The 13,513-nt window shown below is 47.0% G+C and overlaps 1 protein-coding gene across 1 annotated transcript; it reads left to right on the top strand.

Annotated features, from left to right (window-relative positions):
* Positions 1–2,597: 2,597 nt before the first annotated feature.
* ACTRT3 (actin-related protein T3) lies at positions 2,598–11,866 on the top strand. The gene is made up of 2 exons (XM_015411604.1): positions 2,598–2,800; positions 10,948–11,866. Exons 1-2 carry the CDS (start codon positions 2,598–2,600, stop codon positions 11,864–11,866), a joined length of 1,122 nt encoding a protein of 373 aa, XP_015267090.1.
* Positions 11,867–13,513: the final 1,647 nt, after the last annotated feature.

Here is a 13,513-nt window from a genome sequence, read left to right as displayed (position 1 = left end):
CAGAAACTGCTCTTTTTTCAAGAATAGCTCTTATCAGATCTCCAGGGTCATCCAGCCATTTGCAAGTGGAGGAGTGAGGAATCAAACCCGGTTCTCCCAGATTAGAGTCCGCGCACTTAACCACTACACCAAACTGGCTCTCAGTGCTAGGTTACTTGAAAGGATTAGTCCCTGTAAGGTATTTGATGTCAGTCATATAATTCACTCATACACAAACTTGGGTTGATGATGAACCATATTCTGTTCAGTCGCAAACATAGTAGATTCAGCATAACCGGCTTCTGAATGACACAGAACTGCAGGTTCACTTGGGTCACACACATGAACACATGAATCTGCCTTATACTGAATCAGACCTTTAACATAAGAACATAAGAACATAAGAGATGCCAATGTTGGATCAGGCCAAGGCCCATCCAGTCCAACATTCTGTATCACACAGTGGCCAGAAATACCAGTGCCATCAGGAGGTCCACCTTTGGTCCATCAAAGTCAGTATTGTCTACTCAGATTGGCAGCAGGTCTCCAGGGTCTAAGACTTCAGTGTTTCACATCACCTCCTACCTGTTCCTTGTAACTGAAGAGGCCAGGGATTGAACCTGGGACTTTTCTGCACACCAAGCCACAGCCCCTCCCCAAACTACATGTTCCATCTACCACATCATTGCCATATGACAGCTCCTGAGGGGCTAACAATTTGGAAGCCCCAGAGGGGCTCAATACAGACAAGGACCATGGCACAGAGGAAGGAGAGAATCTTGCCTCCCCTTCCCCCATGTTCCTGACCCAAAGTTGCCCTGGGGGTTGTGGGCTGCATGCCCACTGAGTGCTTGCACACATATCCCCCCCCCCCCCCGGGCAATGTGGGTCTCCCTCATTATAGTTTGACACAACAATTATTTTGTGCTGACATGAAATCTGCAAAGCTAGTATATCTTTTGCAAATTACCAACAAGCACATATATTTTATAACCCTGTGCATGTAGCTCCTTGATACTTCCAGAAACAGGAATCCTTATACTAGAAACCCCTGATCTACAGGAGTTAAGATAAAACCTTCACTCAACATGCTTAGGTGATTTAGAACAAAGTTTGAGTCCACTGGTACCTTTAAGACCAACAAAGTTTAATTCTGGGTATAAGCTTTCATGTGCTTTCTGAAGAAGTGTGCATGCACAAAGAAGCTCATACCCAGAATTAAATTTGGTTGGTCTTAAAGGAGCCACTGGACTCAAACTTTGTTCTGTTGCTTCAGACCAACACAGCTATTCACCTGAATATATGCATTTAGTTAATTTTGCTTAATTTATCTCATCTCTGCCACTATACAGTCAACCAATCCAGGACTCTGTTTGAACTGGAAATCCTATTCAATGCCTGTATGGCGTCTGAAATTTCATCAGGTCTTTCTTGCCACATTCTTTGTAATCATATTAAAAGTTAGCAATTACCGTTTAAAGAATAGTTGTCCCATACAGGTACTTGTATGTTCCCCCTATATGGCAAATAGCAACTCTAGGAACAGACTGAAATCAGTAAAAACGCGACTGAGGAAAAGGATTAAAAAACAAACCTCCAGGTGCCAGAGCTTTGATCTGAATCAGGGATCTGTGGCTGCAATTGATTCGTTGTTGTTGTTTTTTAAGCCCACGAGAGATTCATGAACAGACATCTTAGCAGTGCATCTTGTTAGCCGCTGTTGAGTTATGTGGCCAGTCATAAAGTACAACTAGGGTAGCCAACTTTCAGGTGGGACCTGTAGCTCTCCTGGAATTATCCAGGCAAAAGAGATCCGTTCCCCTGGAGAAAATGGCTGCTCTGGATGGTGGACTGTGTAGCGTTATACCCTGCGGTGCTCCCTCCCACCCCCAAACCTCACCTTCCCAAGGCTCCACCCCCAAATCTCAAGGAACTTCCCAACCTGGACTTGGCAACCCAATGTACAAACCTGATTATGCTGTTGAATCTGTGGGTTATAATGCAAGGAGAATCTTTCGTTAGCCCAAGTTGAGTTCAATAAACTTGCCAGCTCTCGTTACTCTAGAATTCTCTGCTTAGTGTGTCTGTTCTTCCAACCCATCATAAACTATTAGCAGGCTAATGACAATATTGTTGGGACATTTCCCCAGCGTGTGCAAACGAGGAGATCAAGGAGGCTGTTGTTCAAATAGTTACACATTTCTACATTGTAAGAAGATCAGAAGAGCCCAGCTGGATCAAAGCAAAATGGTCCATCCAGTCCAACATTACTTTCTCCAGAATGGCCAACGAGGCAGAGTATGAAGGCAACACCCCACCAATTCATATTTATGTTCATCTCCCAGCTAAGAGATTGGGGCAACCATAGTCTTGTAGTATTAACTCCTGCTGTACACAGGAAGAGCAGAAATTCTCCATCACAAGATTTCTTATGCAAAGAAACAGTCAGAGCCTCACCAAAGTTGGATGAAAAGGTATCATAGCAACCCCCAGGTCACAATAGAGCAAGGCAGATATGCCTGGGAAGATTGTTAGGCTGACTCTTCCCCCAATATAAGGCAGGACCACTGAGGGTCAAGCACAGGAACAAGCAGGCACGGACCCCTCATCACCCAGGGATGGGTGAGCTGCCACCAGCAATCGTAATAGACAATGGCTCAGGTCTGCTCAAGGCTGGCGTTGCTGGGGACAAGGAACCACGGACCACCTTCACCAACTTGATAGGGCGGGCCAAGGCCAAGTCTGTGATGCTAGGCGCTGGCCAGAAGGAGTTCTACATAGGAGACGAGGCACAAGCCAAGCGAGGGATCCTCTCTCTCAGGTACTGGGAATATGTGGGGGGACTGCCTACTATAGCCATGTGGAAGGAGGAAACCTGGGAAACAGAACAAGGATAGGCTACCTTCCTTGCATAAGAGCTGGGGGGGAAACGGCATCTACTTGTGACAGTGGCAGTCAAAAAGAGCAAGAGCCCAGTAGTACCACAAATTGTGTTAGTTTTTAAGGTATGACTGGACTCTTGCTCTTTTCTGCTGCTACTGACAGACTGACACGGCTACTCATCTTGATCTACTTGTGGCAGTGTTGATACGGTAGCCAAGATGCAGAGTGGGAGATGAGGGTTGTACTAAGTGCACTGAATATGTTGAATTAAATATTTTTTCCCCTGCAAGGGAGTAAGGGACTAGTAGGGTAGTCTTGGGTTTTTTTCATGTGTGTGTATGCACATGTGAGTGTGTGTGCACCTGGAATTCATGGCGACCTCTAGTGACTGAGGAGGATATTCAGAGAGGTGGCTGAATAAAGCCTGCCCGTCCTCTTGCCTCTGATGTTCCTTGGATGTCTCCCATCCGCATACTTGCCAGAGCTGACCCTGCTTAACTCCTGAGATCTGATGAGATTGGGCTTGCCTGGGCTATCCAGGTCAGGGCTAGTAGGGCAGTCTTGATTTACACTCTTCTAAATCCACTGCGGTGCGGTGGCTCAAGTGGTTAAGATGCTGAACTGCAGGCTGTGGAAGGTCAGTCGTTCAGCAGTTCGAGACCTGAGTGTGCCGCATGACGGAGTGAGCTCCCATCTCTAGTTCCAGCTCCTGCCAACCTAGCAGTTCGAAAGCAAGAAATTGCAAGTAGATAAATAGGTACCACTTCAGTGGGAAGGTAACAGCGTTCCGTGCACCTCGGTGCTTAGTCATGCCGGCCACATGACCACGGAAACGTCTTCGGACAGCGCTGGCTCTTCGGCTTGGAAACGGAGATGAGCACCGCAACCCTAGAGTTGGATTCGACTGGCTTTCGAGCAAGGGAACCTTTACCTTTACCTAAATCCACTGATGCCTGATGTGAATGGCCCAGGCTAGCCTGATCTCATCAGATCTCAGGAGCTAAGCAGGGTTGGGCCTGGTTTCTAATTGGACGGGGAACCGCCAAAGAAGTCCAGAGATGTTGTGCAGAAGCACACAATAGCAAACCACCTCTGAAAGCCTCTTGCCTTGAAAGCCCTACTAAGGCCCCGTTCACACGGAACATTTGCCACGCTAAAGATGCGGATGATAGACGGATTTTCCAGACGTGATCACACCGCAACATCTGGGAAGCGTAGTGCTCCTGTGGCTAACCCATGGCTTCCCGCCGATGATGTGGAGTAAAAAACTAGTACTTAAGATGTACTGGTTTCCGCAAAACCCGGGGCAAGGGCGGGCATCTGATCGCGTTTCCGCTGGAATCCCATGGCATCTGGCGCCCGCCCATGTCCCCTTGCAAACTGGAGTTGTTTTTTTAAAATCCCCACAGGATGCGCACAAACGATCATGCACATGCGCAAACTTAAGTGAGATAAACAAAAAGTCCCGTTTGCCACAGAAGCGGCGCGGCGCAATTGCCGGTGTGAACGCGCCATGCTGCTTCTTTGCCGCGCTGCAGACTAGCCGTCTGATCAGCACCTAACGCCTAACCACGGGACCTCGACAGGGCGTCTGATCCGGGCTGCCATGCGTTACTTTGTTCTGGGGCAGACAGCCACGCTTTCCCACGCATTTTCCGGCCAGTGTGACCGGGGCCTAAATCAGCTGTGACTTGACACTTTCCACCACCACCAAACCTATTGGCTTCAATGGACTCAGAAGAGTGTAACTCTGCTTAGTATCAGACCGTAGAATAAGACTTCTTAGAAATATCAATATGGAACACCGGTGGGTTTGCTTCCAGGGCACATCATGTTATTGTAAAGGAATAAAACAATATCTGTGTAACATTTGAGCAGGGTCCTGGTGAGGGAGAAGAGCAACACAGAGAGAGGACTCAGTTTTTTCACTTCAGAAGTACCACATTCCACATTCTAATTTTAAACAATTGTTGATTTACAGGAGGGGACAACCCCCCCCCCCTCCCGATCCTACTGATTTCCAGCTTGCCTTTCAGTCTTCCAGCCATGACTTGAGCCCATTCCAGAGATGCAAAATGAGATGTTGTGGGGGTGAGCTTAGGGTGACCCGCTCCTGAAATAGGAATGACACCATGGCAGAAAGGAAATGACGGCAACGTTGGTGGCCTCTTAGGGTTGCCAGCCTCCAGGTAGGGCCAGGAGTTCTCCTGGAATGACAACTGCTCTCCATACAGAGATCAGTTTCCCTCAAGGAAATGGCGGTTTTGGAGGGTGAACTTGATGGCATCACTTATCTGCTGAGCTCCCTCCACTCCTCAGACTTTGCCCTTCCCAGGCAGTGTCCTCAAATCTTCAGGAATTTCCCAAGCTGGCGTTGGTGACCCTGTGGCATCTACAGTGTCAAGTTAGGGAGCAGAGTCATCTGTGAGCAATAAGACGTATTTGATTTATTTATTACTGATGGTTCTCCTTGAGAAAACACTGGTCAATTGGAATGAAAGGTTTTCTGGAATTAGAAGAATGGGGAGAATGGACAGTTCCCTCTGCAAATGCAGTTGTTCCTTCAGGTAGAACAAAAGCCACAGTCCTCAGCAGGTGATTCTAAATTGGTATCCCAAGACTTGTCACGCATATGAGCTGGGGGATTTACCTTCAAAGCGTTGAAGTTATTCCGTTTTGCTCAGAAGCATGACCAAGCTGTCTGGGTCAGTGATGCTCTGTATTCTTGGTGCTTGAGGGGCAACTGCTAGAGGGCTTCTGGAGTCCTGACCAATGTTCCCCCTAAGCTGTGGAGTCCTGTGAGCAAAAATTCAACTTTGTGAGCTACCAGCATTAAAGTTGTGAGCAGGCAGGTGATCTGGCTACTGCATAAATTAGTTTGCCCTGGACTGGAGCCCTCCTTCCTGAGCAAAGACAAAAATGTGTGAGCCGGAGGGTGAAAAACTGTGAGCTGGCTCACACTAAATCAGCTTAGAGGGAACACTGGGCCTGACCAAGGCTCCCTCTAAGCTGTGGAACCTTGTGAGCATGAATTCCACTTTGTGAGCGACTGGCATTAAAGTTGTGAGCGAGCCATTTGGCAGCTGCATGAATCAGTTTGCTCTGGAGCCCTCCTTCCTGAGCTAAGACAAAAACCTGTGAGCCGGAGGATAAAAAACTGTGAGCCAGCTCACACTAACTCAGCTTAGAGAGAACACTGGTCCTGACCCCACTGGTGATGGCACCTGGGCTTTGGCCACTGTGTGACACAGAATGTTAGACTGGGTGGGCCATTGGCCTGATCCAACATGGCTTCTCTTATGTTCTTATGTCCTTTTACATTTCAGTCCAGAGGCCAAAATGGCAAAATGGTGTCTGACCAAGCCATCCTGGGCTTGAGGGCCCAGATGCAACTCTTCCTGCGTGGTGCCACGGTTTGTGCCTTTCGAGAGCCCCAGAGTAGTTTCTTTCACCACCTTAAACCCCACACTGTGTCAGCCAGACACCCGCAATTGGTTACCAGTCTTAATTTCCCATCCAGGCTGTGAAAAGCTGTGTTTCACATTTTTTCCTGCCTCCACCTTCCCCACCCCCCAGATCTCCAGGTATTTCCCAGCCCAGAGCTGTCCCCCTTCCTAATAGTGCAATCCTAAGAATATTTCCTTGGGAGTAAGCCCCATTGAATAGATCTGATTAGGATTCTGAGTAGATCTGTGTAGAATTGCTCTCTAAGGGCTTTTCTGCACCCATCTATTTCCCTGTGCGTCTTCCCGAGCTGTTAAACACCCTCTGCATTGCATTGCACCAGTTTGGTCTAGTGGTTAAGTGTGCGGACTCTAATCTGGGAGAACTGGGTTTGATTCCTCACTCCTCCATTTGCACCTGCTGATGTGACCTTGGGTCAGTCACAAGCTCTGGCACAGCTGTAAGAGCAGTCTGTGTCAGAGTTCTCTCAGCCACACCCACCTCACAGGGTGTCTGTTGTGGGGAGGGGAAGGGAAAGGAGTTTGTAAGCCACTCTGAGACTCCAAGTGAAGGGCAGGGTATAAATCCAATCTCCTCCTCCTCCTCCTCCCTCCTCCTTTCACTTTCTGTGTGTGTGTCCGAGATCTTTTTGTAATGTCTGCATCCTTTTATAGCCCTTCAGTGGTGACTTTGGAGTCAGTACAGTGTTGCCCCCCGGGGGGGGGGTATCCAAAGACCATTTTGTTTACCAGATGGGCTCAGTCCTCTGCCCAAGCAATCCAGGCACACCCCCTGCTAGGGTTCCCAACTCTGGGTAGGGAGATTCCTGGGGATTTGGGAGTGGCGCTTGGCAAAGGTGGGGTTTGGAGAGGGGAAGGGACCTCAGCAGCATATAATGCCATGGTAGAGTCCACCCTCCAAAGCAGCCATTTTCTCCAGGGGAACTGATCTCTGTAGTCTGGAGATCAGTTGAAATTCTGGGAGATCGCCAGGCACCACCTGGAGGTTGGCACCCAATGGGTTTAGAAAGGCAGGCTTGGCTTGCTACCGGGGTGCCTGACCCCAGGTAGCCCTCTTCTCTCCCCTTGCTTTGTTTGCCAGTATGTTCACTGGTAGACATTGTGTCTTGTTTTGTTTTTTGAGGGGAGAGATTTGCCTGCACTGTTTTAAAACCACCTTCCCGTTTTCCAGCATAGTCTCATACAAATTAGGCATGTGTCAATCCTTCAACCCATGTGCAGATTCCCAAACATTTTTTTGCCTTTGCAGAGATTTGTATGTGTCGAGACACATGGATTGGGCTTTAGGATGAACTGCTGCCGCCCAAGGGTGGGGTTGGCACCGTATTATTACCTGAAGTTACCCAAAGCCAGGTTCCCTACCCTTATGGTGAAACTCCACAGGGAAAAAAGTTTTCATTCACCAGTCAGTTGGGTTGACATAGTTTTGCCAAGATTTTTGCCAAGTTTTGCCCCTTACTGGTGGAATGAGCTCCCGGATGACATCAGGACCCTGTGGGACCTTATGCAGTTCTGCAGGGCCTGCAAAACAGAGCTCTTCCGCCAAGCTTTTAATTAGGGGCCGCCTTTAACATCATGGCCCTGGCCCTAACACCAATGGCACCACCAACTTGATGACCAACAGTGTTAGATCGCCGCTAACAAAGATCCGGAGAGTGATTTCAACAAAAGTGAACAGCTTTATTGAAGGTACGAACAAGCGCTTGGTAGAAGTCATAACCAGAACAACTTAACATTGGGAGCTAGGCTCCTTTTAAACATTCCCGGGCTAACATAGCCACGCCTCTGTACAATAAACAACTAATGAGGTTGAGCGGATAAAGTCCAATGAGAGTTCTTCCCTCGCAGGGACTAGGTGCAGTTCTGATTGGTCGCTGTTGAGGAGCGACCAATAGCACGTTAGCTCGAAGGAGCCTTCCTCTGGCTCGAGCTTAACATGGGGAGTCAATGCGGCGATTCATGTAAGACGTTTCAATACACTACAAACAGCCTGGCAGGAGCCTGGATTATGGCATAGGCGACCATTCAAATGCTGAAAGAATGCCGCCATTTTCTATTACAGCTATGTTCTGAGCAGTTATGGCTTTATATTGTGTTTTGGAGTTTTAATGTTTAATAAATAAATAAAGATAAGACACCAAGAGGTTGCTAGCTATATTTTGCTTCCTTAAACTGGTTCCAGAGGAAGGCTTTTGTGAGTGTCTTATGTGCTCTGGGATGAACCCAAAAGTCACTGAGGGACTGTAATAAAGCCCATGCCCTGGGTCAAACAACTAGGAGGAGAAAAGATGTTTTAGAACAAACTTAGTCCTTAGTCTGAAGAGTCTAATATGTGCTGCAGATTTGGCCTACATAATCGGATGACACACTTCAACCAATGAAGTGTCCCCCCCACCCCAGGAATCTTCCAGAAGACATTTGCACTTACTCCTTCCTTCTTCATTTCCCCCTCTGATCTTTTACCTCAGCCAAGCCTGGTCCTTAAAAACGACTCATAAGTAGCACATTCTACTGCTGGACCTTGGGAGAGATAAGGACCAGTGCCCAAGCCAGGTGCATCTGCTTAGCCTGACTGGACCTTCAAGTTAACCCCAAGGTTAACTTCCTCCCACTTTATTTTGGGTCATTCACAGGTCATCTATGTCTGCCTGTCTTGGGAGCACAGCATTTCATCAGCCTTTGCATACCAGACATACCAAACTGTTGTTTATTTATGCAGTAATTTATCCAGAGATGAAAGCTCACCTAGAACTGGTTCTAGAGACTAACTTTCTGTACTGCTAACTGGGAGCTGTGGCACTCAGTTTAAGAGTCGGAAACTTCCTTTATGGATCATGCCAGTCCCATGCAACTTCACATTAGCAGCATGGTCCTCTAGGAACTAACACAAGCTGAAGCATCGTGAAAATGCGCTTGTATCTCCCCAAACTGTGAATATCTGAACATTCCAGCTGATGGGGAAAAAAAATCAGTGGTCAGAGCCAGCCAGCATGAGGTAGTGGTTAAAGTGCTGGACTAGGATCTGGGAAACCCAGGTTCGAATCCTCACTTTGCCACGGAAGCTTGCTGAGTGACCTTGGGCCAATCACACACTGTCAGCCTAACTTACCTCACAGGGTGGTTGTGAGGATAAAATAGAGAAGTGAAGAAAGTTGTAAGCCACTGGGTCACCATTGGGAAGAAAGGGGGTAGGTGGGATAAAAATGAAGGAAATAAATAAAAATGAATCAGGTGCCTCAGAAGCAATTCTATGTGACCTTACAAACTCACCCTAGAAAAACTAAAATTTACGATCATCTTTGTGCCAAAAGTATAGTCTAAAATTGCAGGAGTGCTCATTGGATAAGAATGTATTTCGCAAATAGGACTACTGTGCAAATCCACTTCTAACTGAACAAAATTTGGAAGGTCATCATCTGAGGTCCTTCCTCACGTGCTCTCATCATCTGACGGTAAGCGGCTACAAGAGAGAGGCCTTATTTATAGCACTGATATAGTTCTGGAATTCCCCCCCATGGGAGGCTCACCACACCCCATCTCTGGCAGCCTTTAAATGTAATTATTTATGCCAACCCTGTAGATGAAAAGGGCATTTCTACTATTTGTTCAGTGAACAAAAAAGACAAAACCACCAAACAGAGAAAGATGGAAAAAATACCCAGTTTTGCAGTGTTATAGTTCTGATGCAATTGGTTTGGGAAATCTCATGGCCCCTTCAAAGAATTACACAGAAGGTACTGGGGAGGGAGGGCTTAAAAACAGCTTCTATGGGCTGATGGTTATCAGGAGCATTCTTGTATGAATTGTACTCCATTTCAACCCCAGATATTTATCCCTATCCAAATATATCCCTTGTAATTATATTCGTTCAAATCAGTTTGACTTGTTTTAACACATTGTGTTTAAGATGGTGGCCCAGGAGCTGATACCTCTCTTGTGAGGTACTAATAATGCAATCCTGTCTCGTCTGACATACTAAGTGTGGTCTGTGTTGTGCACAGTTTCAATTGGGAACACAACACATTAAAAAAGGTGTGGCAGTCCTTCCCCCACACTATTTTTGCCATTGGCAAAAACCTACTTGGGGGGGACATTCCTATTTGTCCTTTTGAGGGAAACTTACATATGACCATCAGTACATGTACGTTTTCCCAAGCAGCACTTAGCGGCTCCATTGAGCCATTTCAGGTCAGGAAAACGGCATGAGGAGAAGGCCGAAGCATCTTCTCCTCACAAGCTGTGGCCTGATCCAACTGGGCCCACACTTGCTTGGGAATTGAATTCCCATTATGGACCACATATAGGCAGCCAGTGTGTCCTCTACATGACCGTGTAACAATGAATCACCTTCCAACCTACCTCAGAGGGTTGTTGTTAGGTCCAAACAGAAATCATATATGCAGCCCTGAGCTCCTTAGAGGAAGGGTAGGATAAAACAGATAGATAATAAATATCTGTGAAGTTCTTATTATTTATGTTGTTACTAAAAAAAAGGTTCTTAAGTCTTTCTAGTGAGTACCTTTGAATGGTGAATGTGTGACTGGATAATGCTAAGATTTATTTTGCATGACCAAGTAACTGAATACCAATATTTTCTTTTAATTTAACTAATGTGCAACAGATACCCAGTAGAACATGGAATTGTCACATCCTGGCCAGACATGGAGAAAATATGGAGGCACGTTTATGACAACGAATTGAAGTTAAACGCTTGCACAAGACCAGCACTGATAACGGAGGCACCGCTCAACCCACTGGCCAATCGTGAGCAAATGACAAAACTGCTCTTTGAAAAATTTGAGACACCAGCCATCTATGTGGCCATCCAAGCTGTGTTGGCACTCTATGCTGCAGGCCTCACCACTGGTTGTGTGATGGATTCTGGAGATGGAGTCACCCACACAGTACCAATCTTTGAGGGCTACTGTTTGCCTCATGCGGTTCTCCGGCTTGACCTGGCAGGACGGGATCTCACTGACTACCTCATGAGAATACTGAGGGAAAGTGGAGTTGCCTTAGTGAGCACAGCTGAGAGGGAAATTGTGAGAATCATGAAGGAGGGCTTGTGCTATGTGAGTCTGAACCCTGAGGAGGACATGGCTAAAAGACCTAATGAGTTAGAGAAAACTTGGAAGCTCCCTGATGGACAGATCATTAAAGTCCACAACCAAATGTTCCACTGCCCTGAGACCCTCTTTTGTCCATCTAACATTGGCGTGGAAGCCCCTGGAATCGATAAACTCCTCTTCAACACCATCATGAAATGTGACATCGACTTGAGGACAACCTTGTATGCCAATGTGCTCCTTTCTGGTGGTTCCAGTCTCTTTCCTGGCATTGCTGACCGCTTGACAAAGGAGCTGATTCGCATGGCTCCCAAGGACACGGAGGTGATGGTCAATGCACCCCCTGACAGGAAGATCTCTGTCTGGATGGGAGGTTCCATTCTTGCTTCTCTCTCTGCCTTCCAGGAGATGTGGATTTCCAAGGAAGAATATGCTGAAGTTGGGCCCAATATAGTACACAGGAAATGCTTCTAGATTCCTGTTGTGTTGAAACATTTTTATTTAAAAGCACCGTGGGGAAGAACGTAAAAGTCATGCCATCCTCAGTGAAACTCAAAGCCTTACCGCTTTCTGAAAGATGAATAAAACTAACAATTTCAAACATGCTTGTTTCCGAATACAGCTTTGTGATTGGGAATATTTTCTCCCTGGATTAAACTGGGCTGGCATGGGAACAACACCAAAATGCTGCTCTGAGCAATATATTCCAAAGAGGATGCTTTTTAAATAGTGGTTATAACAGTTTGGGAGCCCTGGGTTTGTGTGAAAGCTTCTCAGCGGATCCTCGATGGGGGGGAAAAATCAGTAATTGCAGCCATGCTTTCCTAAATTTGTCTATAATGACCTTCCCCCAAGAACATGCATCTGCAGGAGACTGTGGGATGCATTTTAATCAGGGGTCGTTTCGTAGAAAAAGAGCTAGGGGAACTCATTAGCATAACTCATTAGCATATGCCACACACCCTGACATCACCGGAAGTGTGTCATAAGGCCACACCCCCTGACATCACCGGAAGTGTGTCATAAGGCCACACCCCCTGACATCACCGGAAGTGTGTCATAAGGCCACACCCCCTGACATCACCGGAAGTGTGTCATAAGGCCACACACCCCGCCCCCAACGGTCCCGGCCGCCGCCGGCGGCCTTGCACCCCGAAATTACCTCTGATTTTAACCATACTCTCATGTGGAGGACCAGAAGTGAGGTTGCTCTGTTTGAATGGAATATGCCCCCTAGAGCATTCTGTGGGCCCCCCAAACTGATCCTTGTGGCACCCCACCGCTCACTTCCCTCCACTGTGAGGACTGTCAATTTATTCCCACTCTCCACTTCCTGTCATTTAACAAATTTTTAACCTATCCATAATTGCTAAGCATACTCAGGAGTCTTTAGTGTGGTCATCTTGTCAAAAGCATTGGGGAAGTCCCAAAAGTCTGTCAGTTCACCCTTAGCCACATGCTTTGTTAACCAGCTCAAAGAACTTCAAAATGCTGGAGAGACAAGAATTCCCTTTGCAAAGGCTTTTCCCCTCAGCAGGCTTTGTTCCTCTGTGTGCTGAATAAATCTCTGAACACATAAAACTGCTTTGTACTGAATCAGATCCTGGGTCCATCAAAGTCAGTATTGTCTACTCAGACTGTCAACGGCTCTCCGGGGTTTCAGGCGGAGGTCTTTCACATCACCTGCTGCCAGAACTTTTAACTGGAGATGTGGGGGATTGAACCTGGGACCTTCTGCATGTCAAGCAGATGCTTTGCTACTAAGGCACAGTCCCCTCTGCCACTAGCAGAATCAGTAGATTCAGCATAACCAGCTACTGAATAAAATGGAATTGCAGATTCACTTGGGTCAAACATGATGAACACACGAAGCTGCTTTATACTGAATCAGACCCTTGGTCCATCAAAGTCAGTATTGTCTACTCAGATTGGCAGCAGCTCTCCAGGGCCTCAGACTGTGGTATTTCACATCACCTCCTACCTGTGCCTTGTAACTGGAGAGGCCAGAGATTGAACCTGGGACTTTTCTCACACCAAGCAGGTACTCTGCTGGTGAGCCACAGCCTCTCTCTTTAATAACAGTTTCTACTAATTAACTTGGAAAAGATGTTAGGCTAACTG

The sequence above is a fragment of the Gekko japonicus genome, unplaced genomic scaffold (assembly GCF_001447785.1).
Source record: "Gekko japonicus isolate JY-2015 unplaced genomic scaffold, Gekko_japonicus_V1.1 scaffold11, whole genome shotgun sequence".
In the NCBI taxonomy this organism is placed as follows: Eukaryota; Metazoa; Chordata; class Lepidosauria; order Squamata; family Gekkonidae; genus Gekko; species Gekko japonicus.
This window is presented reverse-complemented; position numbering and strand designations above follow the sequence as displayed.

Bases quoted from the DNA above. Each gene is read 5' to 3' on its own strand.
- ACTRT3 (XM_015411604.1), top strand. From the start codon at position 2,598: ATGGGTGAGCTGCCACCAGCAATCGTAATAGACAATGGCTCAGGTCTG. The intron at 2,801-10,947 runs GTACTGGGAATA...AATGTGCAACAG, and splicing joins CGAGGGATCCTCTCTCTCAG to ATACCCAGTAGAACATGGAA.